This window comes from Zosterops lateralis (genome assembly GCF_965231275.1).
Source record: "Zosterops lateralis genome assembly, chromosome: 4".
NCBI classification, from domain to species: Eukaryota; Metazoa; Chordata; class Aves; order Passeriformes; family Zosteropidae; genus Zosterops; species Zosterops lateralis.
In genome coordinates, this window is record NC_139765.1 from 45,059,742 (window position 1) to 45,080,846 (window position 21,105).

At 38.2% G+C, this 21,105-nt stretch overlaps 1 protein-coding gene across 3 annotated transcripts in view; it reads right to left on the bottom strand.

Moving 5' to 3' along the window:
• Positions 1-1,779: 1,779 nt before the first annotated feature.
• The window catches only part of PPHLN1 (periphilin 1), a 66,373-nt gene continuing 47,047 nt past the window's right edge, over positions 1,780-21,105 (bottom strand). For all 3 annotated transcript variants that reach the window (XM_083859969.1, XM_083859967.1, XM_083859968.1), the window contains one exon: positions 1,780-6,190. In XM_083859969.1, coding sequence (XP_083716095.1) covers positions 5,981-6,190 — 210 coding nt within the window. In that variant the 3' untranslated portion in view covers positions 1,780-5,980. The remainder of the gene's footprint in view (positions 6,191-21,105) is intronic.

Consider the following 21,105-nt stretch of genomic DNA (forward strand, 5'->3'; position numbering starts at 1 on the left):
CAGCTCCTGGAATTTGACTTAGCTGCCGATGAGTGGTGATGTTTTTTCTGCCCCCACCCCTCAACAGTGAGAGGTACAACTACTGGAGTCCTTTGCTCAGGCATGTAACCCCATTTAAGTCAATGGATCTACTTATGTAACAAATATTTTCATATGGGTTTAAAGGATTAGGCTCCGGAATTGTGTCTTTTCACATGCATTATCCAGGTTTTAAAATGTATTAGCTGCAATTCTAAGTAAAAAAACCATTGGTATTTATAATGTAGTATTTCATAGGCTTAAATGTATTCATAATTTAACAGTGCAAATACTAATGTACATATTGTACAGTTAAAATTTTAAAATCTGAATATTTTTATATCCCTGAATTTGAAGAAGTTTGTTACAATATCAGACTAGATTTGTTAGAGGTTTAACAGCAGTGTTATGGATGAAATATTGCTTGTATTTTAGTCAGAGGGTTTAAGTTGGAAAATGTTCAGTGCAAAACAGCTTAATTTTGTCTACTAGGTATTAAAAGCTCTATATGCATGGTGGGGCTATGTAAATACTCTCTACGGCCCTCTTAATCTTGCAAGTATTATTTATGGGTCAAGCAAAATGTAAACTATATAAATGTAAAAAACCACACAAGCTTGGAATATATCATTACAACCAGTATGCAACTCCTGTGGATGTGAAATTTTTTTTATTATTGTTCCCCCTCCTTCCCCAAAAATAATTTCTGAAGTTTGCTTACCTAAAGGAAGAGAGATACTGAGTGGTTCTAGAAGGCAAGCTGGCAAAAGCTATAAGGAGATAATCACAGTAGTTGCCTTGAACTCATATATGGAGCAGGAGCTATTTGAAGTTATAATAAACTTCTTCCACTGTTTTAAATTAATTTAAATTAATTTCTTAACAGTGATATCCACTAATGAAGATAGTATATGCTAAAGCCATTGGCTTCTGACTACCTGAAGAAAGGGAACTGATGAAATAATAGATGCTTCTTACCAAAAAAGCCTGTGAAATGGAACTAAGCTTGCCCTTCCTGATGACAGAGAAGTATGGAAACAAAAGCAGCTATAAGTAAGGGATGGAATGAACACAAGCACTGGTTTACACCCAAGAAAATTAGGCTATTGCTAAGAGTAATCAGACTAGCAGTTACTTGCTTGTATTTTTCAGGGTAAAATGAGCAGCAGATCCTTTCCTCCCAGAGGTGGTACTCACCACACAAGCCACTTTCCTAGTGCACACGTCTTGTGGAGGTGGAAGCTGATGAAAGCCATGGCTGATCCCTTGCGTGGGGCGCTTCCATCTGGCTGCCGTGGGGCTCAGGCAGCTTTCCTGGCAGCCAAGTCCCCGCTGGGCTCAAGGAGCTTACAGCCACCACACTGGTGGGACTTAGGGGCTGGAGATGCTGACTTGTACATAACCTTCCCCAGGATGCTCCAGCAGTGATTAGGACCTCTCATTCTCACCTGCATTTCCAAAAATGGGAAACCAGGATCCAAAGAAACAAAATGCTGTGCCACTACTGCTGTGTTCCTGTTGGACCAAGTAACTGTCTCATGGAGAAATGCCTCCACAAGTAGTTCTTCTGCTGCCACACCATCTCCTGAGATGCAGCAGATGTACTCTCCCAAACTGCAGTACCTTATGGAGTACTACAGTTCTCCTAGATTGTTAACTGCTTCTTAATACTTTCTTTTTTAAAAAAAAGTTTAAAGGTGACTATACAACTTTGTTTATGTCAAGCTGAAAAAAAAATCTTACTATTTTTTACAACTTCTTATGAGAAATATTTCTAATTGCTTCCTCCACCTTGAAGAGAATGCCATGGGACATAGTGTCTGTGACCAGCACAAGACTCAGAAACAGCCACACAAGCTCTAAAGTGGGGTTAGTGTTACTGGAAGTAGTACCTATATTCCTGGTGGAGCATATAGCCTGGTAGGCACCTAAGCATGACACAGCTGCTTACTCACTACCCCCAGTGGGATGAGGGAGACAAAAGTAAGAAAAATAAGAAAACTCAGGGCTGAGTTAAAGACCATTTAATAGAGATAAACAAACAAGCAAAAAACCCCAAACAGAAATAATACCAAAAAACCCACTAGCTCAGCACTAGCCAACTACTACCCAGTCTGTCCTTGAACAGCAGCAGCCCTGGCAAGCTCCTTGCCCCCATCCCTAGTTTTATGTCAAGCATAGTGCCCTATCACCTGTGGTCAGCTGTCCTGGCTGTGTTCCCTCCCAACATCTTGTGCACTCCCAGCCTTCTCACTGGTGGGGTGGGCTGGGGGGCAGAACAGGCCTTGACTCTGGGTAAGCTCTGCTCAGCAATAGCTAAAATATCACCATGTTTCCAGGAAAAACATGAAGCACAGCACCACTGCAGCCACTATGAGGAACATTTAACTCCATGCCAGCCACACCCAGTACAACCTTCATGACAGTGAAAAATATGAAGGCAAAACTTTATCAAAACTGAAAATCTTGCAGACAAGAAGACAAGGATTTGGTCCTTCTCTGATAGGAGAATTAGCATGTTCTAGGAGCATTACCTCCTTTCACATCAATAGTGTTTTTGTTGCTGATTTTCACTTTTACTGCTTACATTGTCAATTAAAGCTGCCAACTTGCCCCAGCGAGGTTACAGAGGTAACCCCTTCAGTCTTGGCAGACAGCACTGAATTTCCATACTGCTTCAATTTCCACCTTCTTTTTAGTTTTTAAGGGTATCTGCAACATTAACAAGTGCGAGGAGTAATTTCTGTTTCCAGGAGCTCTGAAGGTGACAAATTAAATTCCTCCATCACAGCATGCTTCCTTCCCCCAGTGCTCTTTCCAGAGCCCCACTGAGGTTGATCAATAGACCAGGGACCAGGGACAATTTTTTTTCCATGACATGAAACTAATCCAAAATACATACTTGTAAAGCAAGCAAGACTAAAAGCCATGTTTCTTCCTTCAGTTAAGGGACTGCCATAATATATTTTACTTACATCAACTCAAAGCATACTCACAAAAGGTTAAATGCAAACATTCAATACAATGCCAAATATTAGATGGAAAATCAGTTACTTATCACTTGGAAATGTGAATTAAACCCTTCAGAGAAATAACACTTATAAAAACTCAAAAGACTCCATAGTGCACAGGTAAAGTTTAATCAATTTTTAAAAAAAGGCAGATTAAGCAAATGATTAGGCATAATGAATGGGGTTGCCTCAGGCTGGCAGCTGGTCACCAGTGGGACTCCACAGGGCTCAATTTTAGGGCCAGTGCTCTTTAATGGAGATAGACAAGTCAAATGTACATTGAGTGAGTTTGCTGATCATACTAAACTGAAAGGAACTGTGGGCTCCCTCAAGAGTAGAGAAGTTCTGCAGAGAGATCTGAACACACTCACAAGCTGGGGGGCAATGACCAGCTGCATGAAGTTTAACAAGGGCACATGCCAGATTCTCCACCTGGGACAGGACAGTCCCAATTATCTGTAAAACTTGGTAAATGAGGGGCTGGATAGTATCCCTGCAGAAAGAGATTTGGGGGTCCCAGTTGTTAATAAATGATACCTGAGTCAGCAGTGCCCTGGCAGCCAGGAGGGTGAACGCTTTCCTGGGGTGCATCAGGCACAGCATTGCCAGCCAGACAAGGGAGGGGATTGTCCTGCTCTGCTCTGCACTGGCAGCCTCACCTTGAGTGCTGGGGGCAGTTTTGGGTGCCACAATATAAGGATATAAATCTATTTGTGTGCCCACAGTGGTGTGACCTCACTGCATTCTACAGGTTCCTCAAGGTGGGCAGCAGAGGGGCAGGCAACAAATTCTCTCTGGTGACCAGTGACAGGACTCAAGGAAATGGAATGAAGCTGCATCAGGGGAAGTTCAGATTGGACATGAGAGGGTGTTTAGTCACTGGAACAGGCTCCCCAAGGAACTGGTACAGCCCCAAGCCTGCCAGAGTTCAAGGAGCATCTGGACAATGCTCCTAGTGGTTCAGTGAGAAGGAGGGAATTGGACTCAACTAACACTACAGGTCCCTTCCAGCTTGAGATTCTGTGACTGTAAACTTAGGTCTTACTTTACAGAAAAGCACTTGAAAACTTCGATACTTTTATAATAGTAAACTTAATCAGGGTTCTAACAAAGAAAACTCCTAACAAACTGTACAGTAACAATGGAGATTTTTAATAAAAAATATATTACACACATTATAATCTTTCCATTAGCATTTCTAACCCAAAGTAGAAACTCAGATGTAACATCCTGAAGGCTCCAGTCCTGTAGAGATGTACTTATGCTTCTGCATCAGAGAAGACTTTGACTGATCTCAGTAAACCAGGTTGTTGCCAGAAGGGGCAGGTCAGGTCTCACTACTATGTCACAACAGCTTGCCTCTTTTCCCCTCTCTCCCTCCCCAAATTAGCATCCTGTAGGATCCATGAGCTGATTCCCACTCACTGTGCAGCCCACACAATCCCAGGTGCTAACAAGGGTAGTTGCAGGTCATCTCCTTGGAGCAATGTGAACTCTTAGAAAACAAGAAAAGTGAACTGCAAAATCTCCCCTTACTGACATGAGAACTAACCAGGCATCTCAGGAATCCAATGCAATACATATTTAATGTACCATATCAAGATTGCATGTGTAAGATGCTGTGATACATACAGTACCTTGTACATGAAATCTGGAAATAGTGAGTTTGGTTATTAACCCTTCTACAGAGTTTCACATGTTCTAAATGCAAATGTATACAAAACAATCTTATAAGTATGCTTATACATACTTCTTTGTGATTATGACTCAAATTATCCCTTTCCTAAAACGTTCATAAAAAAACCAGTATGTTAATAATTGTTTTCATCAGGATTCCACCGAGTCCTAAATATTTTTCACTGGGAATCTCTTGGCTTTATTCAATCACTGTTCCCAAACTGCAGGTTGTTCTGTCAGGTCAAAAGTGGTGCCAGACACTAACCAGGATCACCTAAGTTTGAAATGATAGTGAATTTGAGGCTTTAGGGATAAACTTTGTATTACACCTAATCCAAAGCAACCTGGGTTTACTGGAGAGATGGCCCTGCTCACTTTCCTTGCCTATCCTCCAAACCCCAATTCCTGCTCCTTCTTGAAGCTGGAAATAAAGATTATACACAGCCTCCTTATTGTTAAAACTGATGGATGAAAAGGCTTGAGAAGTTATAAGTGCGGAGAGTGACAGAGTAGGAAATACCACCTTTCCCTGCTCAGTGGCTGCCTACAGCTACATTCTGTACAGTGTTGTCAAACAGAAAACAGTAACAAAAAATTGAATCCATCCTACATAATACTGATTACTAGTAATGAGGCATGATATGGAAAACACCAAAATTTAAAAGGCATTTGTAGAACCTGCAATTAGAGGAAAAATACAGCACTTCTTATATCAAGCAGTTAATTGCTCTGGCAGTTGGAGACTAGAGATAACCCCTAGTGTAATTTTACAGAATTCATCTGAAGTTTTAAATTAAACCAGAATACATAATTTAAATCATAATTGTGACCAATTTTGCAAGTTTTCCCTTCCTATAGTATGTACGATAATAAGACGTATTTGTACATAACTTGAGGAATGAGAGCGGCTTCATGAAATTTTAATAAAAAATACAATGTTTCAAGTTACACTTGTAAGCATCAAAGCGTAAGTGTACAGACATCAGACTGATCATTTTTTCCAAGGTAACTGTGTAAGGTTTCAAAAATAGTTTGTTGCTTTACAGCATTTTTGAAAAGAACATCTTTTCAAAGGAATATGTGTCAAGAAGAACAGGTAGGATGAATACAGTCATGGAGACCACAGTGGACAAGGGAACAGCCACCTGAGCTACTACAAAGGAGCACAGGCCTTGGGTTCAAACCTCGAACAGGAGCTCTGCTTTCCCCACAAAAAGCAGATTTATGAACTATGGCAGACACAACGCAGAGGGTCTAAAAGCATATTTTTGTCCTTAGTATGAGCCTTCTTTGAAGGACTCTGACACATCTTGGTTGGCAGCATCGTACTGAGCAATGAAATGTTTGAGTTCTTCAACGCATCGCTCACCTATTTCATGCAAATTCTGCCTCAGGGCAAACTGAATGGACTTCTCTAATGATGGATCTTTATCAATTAGCATCTTCACTACCATGCCAAAGGTTTCACAGTCTTGTCTGTAGACCTAGAAAAAACATATTTTAAAAATTATTAAATGCAAAACTCTTTACAGTAGCACACCAGCAGCCCTTACTGAGTTAGATCCAAATGTAACAAAGGATATTGGATTTAACATGAGCTTCAGCTGTAAAACTTACTGGCCATTTCCTTTCTTCTGACCTGTGCTAATAAAAATGTAACTAGCTCAGCACTATCTGGATACCAAAAATAACTTTTATGGGATGAAATACTATAATAGAGAAATGAAGTTCCCCTTGCGGCAATATTTAATAAATAACAGTAGAGCAAAGTACAAGTACTAAAATCAGATTTTCTTTTCATTTCAATATATTTAAAATTAAACTACGAAATGTCTAGCAATCTCAATCTACATACAAAGCACCAATAATTTAGTTTGTAATATTTCCTACTATTTTAAATACAAGTTGTGTTTAAATAATTTCACCAAATTTTGTTTGTTTGTTAGATATCTGTTTCTTGTAGAAGTCCTTGACAAAGATGACTTTAATTAGTTTGGATGCATTGGTGATTCATTTAATCACCATTTAATCACCAAGGATTAAAGAAGTCCTGGCAGCAGTTTACCTGAACCCATCTGACCTCCTCCCATAAAGAATGAAGAGTTTGCAAGTCAATCATACACCACATTTGAGGTGAAGTAACATTTCATTATCACTGCAACTGTTTTTCAGCAACAAACATATGACCATGATGCAGTTTCCAAAGCAAGGCAGTGTCATTTAAAATTTTTTCCCAGATTCCAGGTAAGTTTATTAACTTAAACACCCAGCAAAAAAGGAACTTCTTAAAGTCTTTCAACTGCAGCTCATTTTCAAACCTCTCAGGCCATTTAGAAAATACATTAGCTTTTTGACTGAGGATAAGTAAGTTTTCTACCTCCATACATCCTTATTTTGAGGGAAAAAAAGCTAAAATGTTGATATTCTTTCCAAGTATGATTATCTTTTGGTATTGTCTGCTTATCTTAGAACTTGTTTTTCAGAGGGATGTGCAACCCCTTCTCTTCACATTTATCTGTATTGTGGACAGAAATGATACAACTGTATGTAAGCAAATCCCCTTTACTAAAAATGAAAGAAAAAAACAAACAAAACACACTCATCTCTCCTCCAGTGAAAACCCACCCTAAGAACCAGTCTGAGGTCAGCTCAAGCATTTTCATGTCAGAAAAAGGGCAAAAACCCCCAACATTCTGTACAAAACCAAACTATTCTTAGAAACACAATGATTATCATGATACCTTTAATGAAGGCAATTCTCAAATGCTTAATAGCATAGTCTAGGAAAACAGTTTAAGATCAGACCCACTTTTGAAACACTGGTCGGCAAAGAGAACCTTTTTGAAGGAACTAATCTTCAGAGGAGAGAAGAGTGTAGCCCAAACCAAACTTGAGCTAAACATTTTTTAGGTATGGAAATGTGCATGGCATATCTTCAGAGAGGAGTTTGTTTCCTGCTTTTTAGTTCTTTGGTAGTAAAGTAACAGCACAAAACCCAGACTTCTCAGAGCTCATGCTCCACAGCAAGTAAAAACATGGTACTTGGTAAAAGAACTTCAAACACAGAAAAACTTTGTTACCTTTTTCTCACTTCCTAAAGAAAAAGCTCAGAAAGAGTTGCACGGGGAGGCACCCAAGGCTACAACTGAAGGAAATGCTCTACTTTTCATGGGTCTGCAAACTAATGGGAAACGGTGCTATTTGCTACTTCTCCCACACACCACAAAGAACTAACAAAGATGAAATTCTCTGACTCTTAGCATGTAAGTACTAGCTTGATCTAAGCACATTTTTCTTCCAAACTTTCACAAAAGAAGACTTGGAAGAGAATCAAGAGACCCCTTGTCATTGCTGAATCTGAAGTCAGAAGTCACTTTGCTGTCACAACAATATGGAAACTAAACACCTTCATCTGAGAGATGAACGTTTTCAGTACTTTGTGACAAAAGACTTTAAAAAATAGAATTTACCTAAATTAGGGAAAGAGGGCAAAGGTGGAGCGGGAAGGCACATTTAACAACAGAAAACAAAGGAAACAGCTCAGCTCCCCTAAGAATAACTGACCAATTTTCTCTCAACAAGCTTTCTGGCCCAGCTGCTAATTTTGATCCTCCTGGTACAATCTGCCTCTTTCACAATTGTGCTGATAAATCTATTTGTATAGCTGCAATGTAAATTGCATCATTGAGATGCTCTCTTTTAAAATGACTTCCCCCCCCCAAACTAATGTGATTCAGTGATTCAATTCTAAAACCAGATGCATCAGCACAACTGAAAGAACTGTGAGCCATGGTCAAAACGTGAACATTTCACAAACCTATAAACAAAACAATAACAAAACTATAAACTTCAGTTTATATCTGAAGCCAAGGCACAACTACCAACTTTCAGAGACATGTTACTATGCTTTACAGAAGGAAAAGGATATTATCAATTATGAGAATATCAATACAGAATATGTTAATTAATTACAGCTTAATGGTACAATCAAGTACTTGAAAAATTTGTAAAAGTACTGAAAGCTCTTGAAAGAAGAGGAATGGTGGCATGACATTAATATCTATCATTAGACAGAATAAAAGGAGGCTATTTCTGAAAAATAAGATGAGAATGTGATGCTTGAGGAAGAAAGAAAACTGCAGACAAGATTCTAACCATGCAAAAAGAGCTCTCTGTTGGAGAAAAATGCTGGAAGAATGTTTGACCCAACAACATATGAAAATAACCCTATCTTTAAAATTCCAGCTGATACTGATTTTGAGCTCAGACCATGGAAAGCTCATCTGTAAACATCTGGAACTAAAACCTGAAAATGATTCCATATGTGGAGAAAGACAAAATAACATTTTTAAAATTAAAAACAAGAAAGAGAATGATACCAATGACATGATTATTCTGTCTGACACATAAATCAGATAATCCTGAAAACAGCTAGAGCCACAGGGCGATCATTTACCGAGGCCATAGCACACATTCATTCTCTGACCTAAGCTACAGCACCAGCATAATGGAAAGAGCATGTAAAACTTTAGTAAGTAGATGAAGAAGAAGTAGAAACAGCTGTTCTACTTTCAAATACGTAAATACAATTTTATATACACACACTGTATATATCTGTATGTATATGCATCCTTGCTTCTCCTTGCGTGGCAAGTTTTTAAGCAGAATTTAAGTTCTTTGAAGTGTTTTCCAAAACATTGTTTTTCAGCACATCTGGCATCTGTGAGGTCACAGGATCACAAATATGCATATTTTTATGTTACTCTCATGGAATTTTAGAATGTTACATAAGGGCATAGAGGCTCTGGCTGAGATCAGCCCTTTGCCATGCTATTCTCTGTGTAAGTACTTGATGCAAATATAAAGTTGTGATGCACCTGCAATATGTTAGTGAACATATCTCATTTATTTGAGAAAGCTAAACCAAAATTTGCACTTAGAACTGTTTAAATATAGCTAAAAGACAGTTAGATAAATGGAGATGTCAGTTGCCCAGGTTGGAGGCAATCAAGCCCTAGAACTCCCCAAGCAGAATGAAACTTTTGAGAACTCCCTCATCTATATCTATGCCAAATTTTCACAGTGAACTTCAAAGTGCCATCAGCAGTGTCTTGAATTACAGTGTATGACATTGACATGGAAAAAATTATGGATACCACACACTCTCTTCTTCCAGCTCAGCTGTGGAATGTGAACCTCTGAACAGGAAGAAAGAGTGGCAGAAGCAAGCACAAGGGGACTGCTCATGTCTTTGCCTGCCATATCCCTTTTTCAATGATAATCTAAAAATGGTCTTGGCTTAAACTGAAGAAAAACATATTGAATGGCTTTGCTGATGGGTGAAATTACACATAGCTAGGGAACACCTTGACAACATGCCTGCTACTCACTGACAAAGTCCATATAATTTTCTGACTAGCACAGCACCATGTTTTTCTTCAAAACTGTTCCAGAGCTGCACATACACTTTGTGTAAAAGAGCTGCTGGACTATATAAACAGTAATGACAATGCAAACTAGATCTTAGGGTGTTCTCCCCTGCAAATAACTACAGGCTGCAGAAGAATCATAAGAGCAATCTTGATCTCAAAATCTTGCATACCTGGCCAAAACCCAGCTTTAGTTCAACAGCAAGAGCAAATAATGGTATTCAAAAGGGATGAAGACAAGCCTTATTTCAACCCATGCACCAAGTTTGCCCAGCTTAGCTCTACAGACTGTGCAAAGAAAGTTTTTTTTAACTTCTCAAGGTGACTCAGAACAGCTAAAACCACAGTATCTATTCTAAACAGGCTTTGAGGAAAAAGGAAACAAGAGAGAAGTTATCTGATAATTTGAATAACTCTGGAAGAGTGGTCCCATCAGGATACAAAAGTTAGCCTCTGTATTTCTCATGTCCACAGTGTGTAGAAAGTAGAACTGAGTAGCAAATGGGAGATGCAAATTTCTCCTGTTTCAGAAAGGACTCGAATGAATCTCCACTTCTCATTTCTGTGAGAACTGTTCTAATGGATATGCTTCATTTTCTATGCAGATATTAAAACACTTTCCTCTCCAAATACAGTTTTGAATTAATATGACACTGTCACTTTTTTTGAATGCTCTTGGCTTCATGCACACATGAAATCCTCTTCAACAGAATTCATCCAGAGACTTGCAAATGCCAGGCTTGAGCAGCAAACTCCAGTGCAGAAGGGGGTACTTCTGCTCAAAAAGACAAGCAGGACCAGCAAACATGATAAAGACCACATCCATTAGGTGGATACGATGATTTAGCATGTGAAATTGATGCCCATGATTTAATCTGAAATTTCCAACACCTTGCTCTTTTCCCCCACAACCTTTCCTGGATTTGAGTGGTTTTAGCATTCCATACATTTCAAGATTCATCTAACACTCTCTCGCCTCCACCACAACTCCTTCAGAGCAACACGACACAAGTCTCGACTCTCTGAGCAGCTCTGCACCATCTGTACACAGCCCACCATCAGTGCCTGTGAGTCAGTACTCACCTTCAGAGATGCCTGTTCTCAGCTTCTCATCCAAAGGCCAAAGACCCCCAAGGCTCAGTGAACACAGGGGAAGGAGCTAGGGTTGTGCCTCAGCAACCACTTAAACAGCCTGCAAACTTTAGATACTAACTCACTTTGGGAAGACCCAACATGCCCAGCAATCGCAGTTTTGCATCTGTGATTCACTCAAGTACTCATTTAATATATTATCTTTCAGAAGACAGAAGCTTTTCAGTTACTAAGGGCATATTTCCCATACGTATCAAATACTCCATGCAAGGAGGAAAGATGCAACGTGCTCACTGGTAGTTGTTTGATTTCTCACTGAAAGGCAGAGCATCAACATGCAGAGCACAAGTACAGCACCAATTTGAAAATCATACCATGTCCATTCCAGACACTCCATGAGCAAACTGCTGGAAATTTCCCTCACTTCAGTTATGCCCCAGGGCCTCCCTACACTGGACACCTTTTGTTCCCTCATCTAAACTATGATAATTGGTTTGGTATAGCCCTCTGGTGGTATAAACCAGCTTATTTCCCCTCCTGAGCAGACTTAAAATAAGTCTGACAAACCACTCTTCTATTAACCAAGCCACATCTATGACAGGTTTTCCCAGCGCGGGTGAGACAGACTATGAGGTATAATTTTTCTTTTACTCCTAACTAGAAACAATACTGAATTTTTTTGTAATGTAGACCTAACTCTAAGCTGATTGCATATGCAGTCAAATTTGGATTTTAATTGTGCATGTAAGCTTAAACAAATTGGGAAACTACTGAACATTGAATTGCCACTATCACAGCTTCTTCTTTGTCAATGGCATCTTTTAAAAGGAATTATTACCTCTCCCTAAATCTCTTATTATTAATTTCTTTATATGTTATCTTGGAATATTTTTGCAACCATGGAAATTAGATTTCATTAACTTACCCAAAATTTACTCTTCCAAACTACAATAAATTAATCCTCTACAGAAATTTTCATCACTGCAGTGGCAATGTAATTGTACTGTTGTGTTTATGAGTACAAAATATAAGTTTATAGCTCCACAGTGCAAAGAATGCTCAGAACTGTTATTAAACCACTTGCAGACAATTTTCATGATCAAGACATTTAAAACTGATTTTCAACTAAGACAAACTATTTTTTATGGTTACAAAAAGCTAAATTAACATAGAACAAGTTCAATGCTTGGTTACAACAGTATGCAGTTTACAGTGCCATACAATTTTAAATTATAAAATATCAACAAGTGTACTCTATTCCTTTCTTAAAAAACACACTAACAATTTTGCCCTGTATCTATGTAGCATTTTCTGTACCCATTAATCAATGTGTTTATAGACCAATTAGATACTCATTGAAATGCAAATTGGGGGAAACAAGTTATTCAATCTATTATGTAATAATGAACAATTTCATGTTCATTTGCTTCTTACTGAAGATATGCAAAATATTAAAGTTATTTGCACTTAAATGCAATTCTACCTCCCTTTCCAATGAAACTTGCAAGCTCCTTTTTAGGAACTTCAATAGATTTAATCAACTTTCAGAACGAAAGCCCACTATTTTTAGCATCTAAATATCTGAATGACAAGTCTCCTGGAAGCCCCGTGTGTGGAAAAGATGTTGATAGAGCCTTCACTTTAAAAAAGAGATAGGAATTCAGATTTGAACTTCACTTTGTCCACAAGGACCAGTACGGCCACATGTGGGGGCAGCAGGTGAGGAAAGCACAGCAGGGGTGGGTGCTGGGAGCCACAGTGTTTCTGTTCAGCTGGTTTACAGCACTTTGCATCTAGGTCACAGCACCATTCATCCCTTTGACTAAACTGATCTGATAGAGGACATGCAGTCTAAAACAGTGCCGCAAATTCCAAATAGTTGCTTTAAAACTACTACACACAAGTTTTCAACAAGAAGCAAGAATTTATTTTAAATATTTTGCTAGTAAATCCATGTGCTTACTTTAGTATTTTTTTAATACTATGGTGGGGAACTTAACACAAATGTTTAAATGAACAAGAACTGGTACACAACAGAAATGGACATGGCGATACACTTCATTTAATGTTACATTTTGGCAGGAACAAGTGTATTATTATTTCTCCAAGAAAATGTCTTGCTTAGTCAAGCAGAAGTTGCTCCCACGTGGGAGAGCAAGGACTATTATGTTACATGGTTTTACTGGAGATAATTCTTTACTAAACCAATCAGACCACATAATAACAGCATTTTAACACCAACTACAGGCCCTTGGAGACCACTTTGTGTGTGGCCTAGATTTCATAGGCTTCTTTACAACAGATGTGTTGGATGAGGGTAGAGTTACTTCATATATTAACTTGTGTGTTCCTTAGGTAAAACAGCAGTATGAGTTTCAATTCTGCTTCTTACATATTCTTATAGAAAGTGTGTGCCTTGTGCAAGGAGATGATAAATATGAAATCAAAACATCCACTGCAATTACAATTGATCAGTTTCTAAATCTCTCTGGGAATACTGATGATCTCTTGAAGGTGTGTCAATGGCATCTTTTCAACTCACATATAAGAATACCCAGCTGTATGTTTAAGAATGCCAAGGTACAAACAACTGTGCCGCCAAGTCCAAAAGTTGTACAAGGGCAATTAATTATATATATTATAATTTCTCTTTGTTCTATAATAATATGCAAACGTAGAAACTATATTTTTGTAGGAGCACAAATGAAAACAAAATCCTAAAAACTCCCCTCTCCAAGAGATGCTAGAAAACTCCCATTAGTTGAAATACACCAGTTCAGGATTAAACAGGAAATAATCAGCTTTATGCCAAAGGAAGTGCCTCACCCTACAAGTTTTTATTTATAAAACACTGAATTGATGGAAAGCCACTTCCTAAATCTGATCCACAGTAAAGTTATTGCTCCATCCAAAACAGGAAGGGTGAAGTTTATCCACAAAAAACTCTATGTTAATTGTCTTGTAAAAATGCTTTAAATAATTTTCAGTTACATCCACGACCATAAAAGAAAGTGATACTCATTTAAGCTCAGCAGAATGGGCTGTATATTAGGAGCAACAATAAAATGACAAACCAATCTTTCTTGTCATACAACCAAATATTTTGTATGAAATTCACAGTAGTTCAAAATCCACATAGACTGGTTGAAGTCAAGATCAAAAATGATGCATTCAATTTTACCCAAAACTGACTTGTGATGACTTAGTTTTCCCTCAACAAAAGTCATTCCACTTTCAGTTTCAACAAATATCCTCAGCTACAAATATGCTCAGATTCAGCAACATTCTGCATTAAGTGGGCTCATTTTTGTTAATGGGCATGACAGCATTTTATCCTGAAGTGTGGATTGCCTGTATTTTTCTCCAACTGCACAATGAAAATAAGCAGTAATAAGAAGCAAAAACAACCCCCCCCCCCTTTGTTTCCAAATAAGAGCAACTCTGAGCAGATTAGTAGTACAATTAACTGGCAGCAGCATTTCTAACAGAAATTCAAAGCTGGTGGATCTATGAGTTTAAGAACCAGCCCTTAAAAGAGAAGATTTCCTCCCCCCATCACTATACAAAGAGCAACTTAATTTTTTTTTCTTTATTGGTTTAAAATATGCTTAAGCAAGTTTGAAATTGCAGGCTAAAGGGTAGTTTTTTTCACCACATATAGAAGCAGCATAAAGAAAATACTACACAAAACAAGTAAACTACTGTATGTAATGAACAGCTTTTCAGGAAAGAAAAGCAACAGCTGCAAGAAGAAAAACAATTACTTCGATTACCAACATTTTATGACTTGGTTTATGTCAAACCTTACTGCTTCTGAAGGTTTAGAATTACTTCACACATTACAATAGTCTCACAAATCAGTTTTATTAGTGCCTCAATAATGAACCAAACTTTTTTCAAGTCTAAGTCACTGTCCTGCCTTTACCCTTGAAATAGTCACTCATCATTTACTTTAAGTACTATTTCCAAATCTAAAACCAAATAAATGAAAAAGTAAATTATTTTGGAAGACTTCTCTAATCTTTCCTTAGCTTGTGGACAGGTATCTTTGTCCACATGCAGCTGTGACAGCTGAAAAGGCTATTCCCCCTTCCCAGTTGTCAGCATCCCTATACTGGAAACCATAATTCCCCTTCTTTTTGGGAGCCAGTAACATACAGAACTACTCCTAAAATTAATTCTTAGGCAAAACCAGTCTGATTAAGTCACATTCTAGGACATCAGTAAGGCTGTAGGGAGGAATTACCTATGCTGAGTGAAAAAATGATGAGCAGCTACGGATGATATCTAAAGAGGACATTTATCTATAGCTTTACACTAGTGTGTCCACATTGAGCTCATCTGGAAATACTCACAGAACTTCCTAACCCAGAACCTAACCCAGAGAGACGAAGAACACAGGATCTATGTTTAAATGGTCACCTATCTTAGTATGTAACTTCAGTCAAATACAAAATACATACAGAAATAGAACACAAAGCAGGTGCAATGGCTGGGGTTGGAGCAGGTCAGAGAACCTGTATGATGAAGCCTCATTTTTTACTGCAAATATGTTCATTCCTTCTGTGTTTTTAGCATTCAACGCACAAACTATCTCTCCTTCTAAATCTGTTCCCACAATTCTAGTTATTTCCACATCAATTTGGAAGCAGAAATCTGATCCAAAAATTGGTAAAAACAGAAAGCATGTCTCTCCCTAAAGACAAAGCCACAAGGAATAGAGATTTTATTTTATGGTTAGTAAATCATATGTCTTACGGCAGCGATTACCAACTGTGGTTCCATGAGAATTTAGTACAAGTTCTGCATTTACTGAGTGGATGTACTCACAGACTGTATCCCCACAGTACTTGGAATTAATTATTTGATAAGTTTGGGTTACAGTCATGAGTAATACTGAAGAATCACAGCCATCAGCTGGTTCAAAAGAGCTTGGAAATCACTAGTCTTTTTAATTGTGAAAAACAAGCCCACTTTGTACTTAAAAACATCTTCTAAGAACACTGGCTTCCTACAGTCTCTTTTCAGGCTTTTCTTAATGAGATAGTTACACAAGGCTGCAGAATTTCAGCACAAGAACTGTTACCTATCAAACCCACTAAAGGAATGTCTGCCCTATTCAATCCAGTGTCACTGAACATTTTCCAGAAGTTGCCTGATGGGGTGGGTGAATCGACAGAGGACAGATTGGGAGCAAACTTGGCAAGATATGTGAACACACTCATGACTTTTTGAAGTGTTCGATTGTCTTCAGATTCTGGCATACACTGAAAAGCTTTGATTCTTTTCAAGTCCGGCTTCAGTCTTTCCTTATAAAAAGAGAGAAGAAACTGGGATCACCAAATACTGTTCTGCTGGGGTTTCTTTTTGAGAGCTTTAACTCTGTATTCTTCAGACAGCTTAGAGCAGCTTTCTGTGATCCCTGACACCTACAAATTTTGGTAGGAGCTTGATGCAACAAATCCACCAAGACCAAATGTAACAGGGATATTTCCAGTACTCAAGAGATAAAACTCAGAGTCACAGAACCATTAAGGTTGACCTTTAAGATTGAGTCCCGCTGTAAACATAACACTGCCCAGTGCCCCACTAAACCTTGTTTCTAAGTGCCACATCTACACATCTTTCAAATACCACCATGGATTCCACCACTCCACTGGGCGCCTTGTTCTAACGTTTGACAACAGTTTTGGTGAATTTTTCCTAATACCAAATTCAAACCTCCTCTGGTGCAACTTGGGGCCATTTCCTCTTGTCCTGTCACTTGCTACCTGTGAGAAGAGACTGACCCACCGGGCTACAACCTCCTTTCAGACAGTTGTAGAGAGTGGCAAGGTCCCCCCTGAGCCTCCTTTTCTCCAGGATAAACACCCCCAGCTTCCTCAGCTGCTCCTCATAAGAACTAAGTTTCAGCCCCTCCAGCAGCTCTGGTGCCCTTCTCCAGACAAGCTCCAGCACCTCAATGTCCTTGTAGTGAGGGGCCCAGAACCAGCCACAGGATTCGCCTCACCAGTGCCCACCCAGTACAGGAGGACAATCACTGCCCTGGTCCTGCCAGACACTAATGCTGATATAAGCATACAAGCAGTCTAGACTCAGTTTTCTTCGATTTACTTCATGAAATATCCTATTTACTCCAACTATAAACAGAGAGGCTGATTATGGTATCAGTATTTGTTCACTAGTAACAACAGTAAAGCATCATGTAAATTAACAAGTCAATAAAAAAAATAACTTGAACAAACTAGCAGCTGCCCTCAAACTCTGTCAGCTTCCTGCAGGTTACAGATTTCTTGAGTATCACCAGCAGCATTACAAATTATGGTCACTTCAGACATACAGGAAATTCTGCATCTGGCCAATATTCCAAAGTGTAGAACTTCACTTTGGTAAATCACACAGACAACTGAAGGTATGGGGGACTTGTTTAACTAAATAATTCATCAAATTTCAAATTACCACCACCATGTTGATGATTTGAAGAGATCCAAATAATTAGAAAATCTGACAAAAATCTGCAAAGATACTTACTTTGCCATTTTAACCTTACCTTTAGACAGATATAAGATGTCATGAATAGTCTAAAATAACTCACTTTACAGTGACACCAAACTAAGCAATTTCAAGTCAAACAGCTAAAACTGAGGGAAAGAGTAAGGCAATAAGGAGGTAATACAAAAGATCTAATCTAGATAATGAAACTTGAAACCATTGAACTACAAATAAAAATATTTACTGAATAAAATGTACTGTTACAACATAAACTTTTTATGCCTAATCTCTAAACAATAATAGCTGCTGCTGATAAAGTCTACTGATGCTGGATTGATACAGTGTGTTTTGGATGAGAACAGCATGGAAAGAGAGCAGTGAAGTCTCTTTTGATAAGCAGAACTAAACAGTTTAGTGCCTAAGATAAAGACAGGTTCCTAAAGGTCAAACACTTTAATGCAATAGCCAAAAGAAACAGTACCATACCATTTACCTTTTAACCTTACTTCATACAAAATTACCACGTTCTCAAAGATACAGAATTCACAGAGGTTATTCATATAAACATTTCCTGAAAAATAAGGCATTCCTTCCTTTGCATAGCCTTTCAGAACTCAAAAAAAAAAAAAAAAAAAAAAAAGCCAACCTACAAAAAAACCAACAAAATACAAACACCCTCCCGCAATAGCACAAAAAAACCCCCCACAAACAACTAAAAAATACCCAACTAAACACAAACAAAACCAAGACCAAAAAAACCTGAACAGCTCATGCTAATAAAGACTGAACTATAGTGTCTGGAATCAGAATTAAATTAGGAAAAAAATACTTAATTGTTTAGAACAGAGCAAGCCAAATTAAATAAAAAAAAAAAATTAAAATGAATTATATTTTCTTATTTAAATCAGAAAATCCAGTGGGCTTGTTGTTCCTTAAAATCACATAAAGGTATAAACATTGCACACTTCCTATTTTTAAATCAGCTGATAAAGAATTTTGCTATTTCAGGGTTAAGTGTACACAAAGAATTGATTAACATACCAAACAAATAATTATTTAATTTATTTATGCATTTTAGAGTACCATGGACTGTGTAAAATAATAACAGCAACTGTTCAAGGGGAAAAAAAAGTTGCCGTCTCTAGGGTAAGTCAAGAGCTTACACTCTTGATGAAGAAAACACAACTAACACTTTCCAATTTTTGGCTGCAATGCACCTAAACCAGATTTTAGAAACTACTGCTTAGTTTTAACATAATCAATTTACTCTCTTTATATTATTTTAACTTAGTATTAATCTTTTTCACTTGTTTACATCTTTTCTTCGTTTCCTTAGTTCATCAATGCCCAGCAAACTGCACTATGGACAAAGCCAGATCACTCTTCCTGCTCCAAAGACTCTGCAGTTGGCCAATAACTACCTAACAAAGGGAGCACTACTATGTCTGACTACCTTCACTTCTCCCATATTTTATCTGAGTCCTCCCCATCCCCTTAGCAAGTATTTACTCAAGCTCTCATAACCCTAGTACCCCGAAAAAATCAAAAATTCATTAAAAAATATTTTAAGTCAATTGCATTATGTGAACGTCTTTGTATCACCTCGTGACAGAAATGCATTTACATTTCCTGCATTTCTACCAAACAGGAAAATAGAAACAAAAGGTAAGTTCCATAACTGCATGGAAACATTATCTAAAGACTGGAAACACTGCCCATGTATACATTACATACATAGGCACACATGTTCTTTCAGAGCTGTAATGTAATATGTAATACAGCAGCTTTAAGGAATACAGTAACAAAACTACTGGCTTACTAGTTACACCTACATGCTGAATGATACAGTGAAATAGATTGCAAACATGCCAATGGAAGTTTCTGCCCTTACACCCATAAAACCTTACCTGACACCGGACACTGAGTTATTCATACTCAGGTAACATGCTAAATGTCCTTGTCTCTTTTAAAATCTTAGCTGATCCACAACAGACAAAAAACCAAGCTCAGCACTTTATCCCCAACAGACCTTTGCATATCTCAATATAACTCCTCAGCAACATGCACATATGTTTTGTTACGAATACTTAGAACAACCTTTACAGTAGATGAGATACTTCTCTTTGGGATCACTGCTCTGGCTGTTTACTGTGACACGAATAATGCCTACACACATTAAAAAGCTTCAGAGCCAGCCCAATATAATGATACACCCTTTTCTGGGTAGCAAAAAGTCCATCCTGCTTAAAGCAGAAAGGAACACTCCTAAAGTACAGCACTTTTTAGTAACTTATCTGGGTCATGAGACACCATATAATTACTTGCTTATCTCTGTTTCTCATTTTAGCAAAAACATAGTTGCAAGAAATCTCCTTCTATAGCAACATAAGAAAAAGGAAAACTGTACAATGAGCTGCAGTGAGGGTAAATTTGACAAAAACTGTGAAAGGCATTAAAAAAAATTTGTCAGGGCATTTTTGAGTTATGGCTAGACCTACACTTAGGTAAGCAGGTTAATAATTTCATTAAAAATTCATTTTTACATAAAGTCACATTACATTTACATCCCAGTTGACAAATTCAGTAAACTGAACAAAACAGACAACAGAACAACAGCAGTGAATGGCATGTTTATCAATTTTTTTAGTAAGCAATTTCAGGTACTTGATGCAGGAATGCTGCACTTCCTGCCTTACAATTGTGGCTTCCTGCAGACGCCTTGAGGGCATCCAGAGAGGAAGACACCAAGCTGGAAGCACCTGACTGCTCCCCACTTGTTTCTGGCACCAGAAATAGCAGCGGGTTTTCTCGCTCGATGTAGTGTCTCCGTCCTCCAGCCAGAGAGAAACTCCACTGCATTTGCCCATGGGCTTTAGAGCTTCTGTGGAATTAATTCCCATCTCCACCCATGTTCCCCTTCCCATTCCTTCCCCCACTCTCTTGGCTGCAGTTCCTGATCTTGGCAAAAATATCTTTTTTTTTTTTTTTTTTTTAACTGCAAGGCCAATCCCACCCTTGTTCATTGCTTCCCACACTCAGCTACTAACCCTACCTCTCCTGTAACCATAAGTCCTTTCATCTCTTCCAGATATCTTCCACGCTCCAATTCCAAGGTCACCTCATTCCTCAGCTAGAAACAGTTGCAAGAACTTAGGGACCAGCTTGTTTCACAATAAATCAAAGTCTGGCTCCAACAGGCCAGGCAAAAGGGGCTGTTCTGAGGCATTAGTGCTTCCAAGTGCATTAATTCTCACAAATACATAGAACCAATCCTGTCAATGTTAGAAGATGGTGAGGTCTTAAAGGAAGATGACAGTTCATCTGATCATAGCAGCTTTAGAAACTGAACAAAAACTTTTTTATCTTCCCTATGATAAGAATAAACA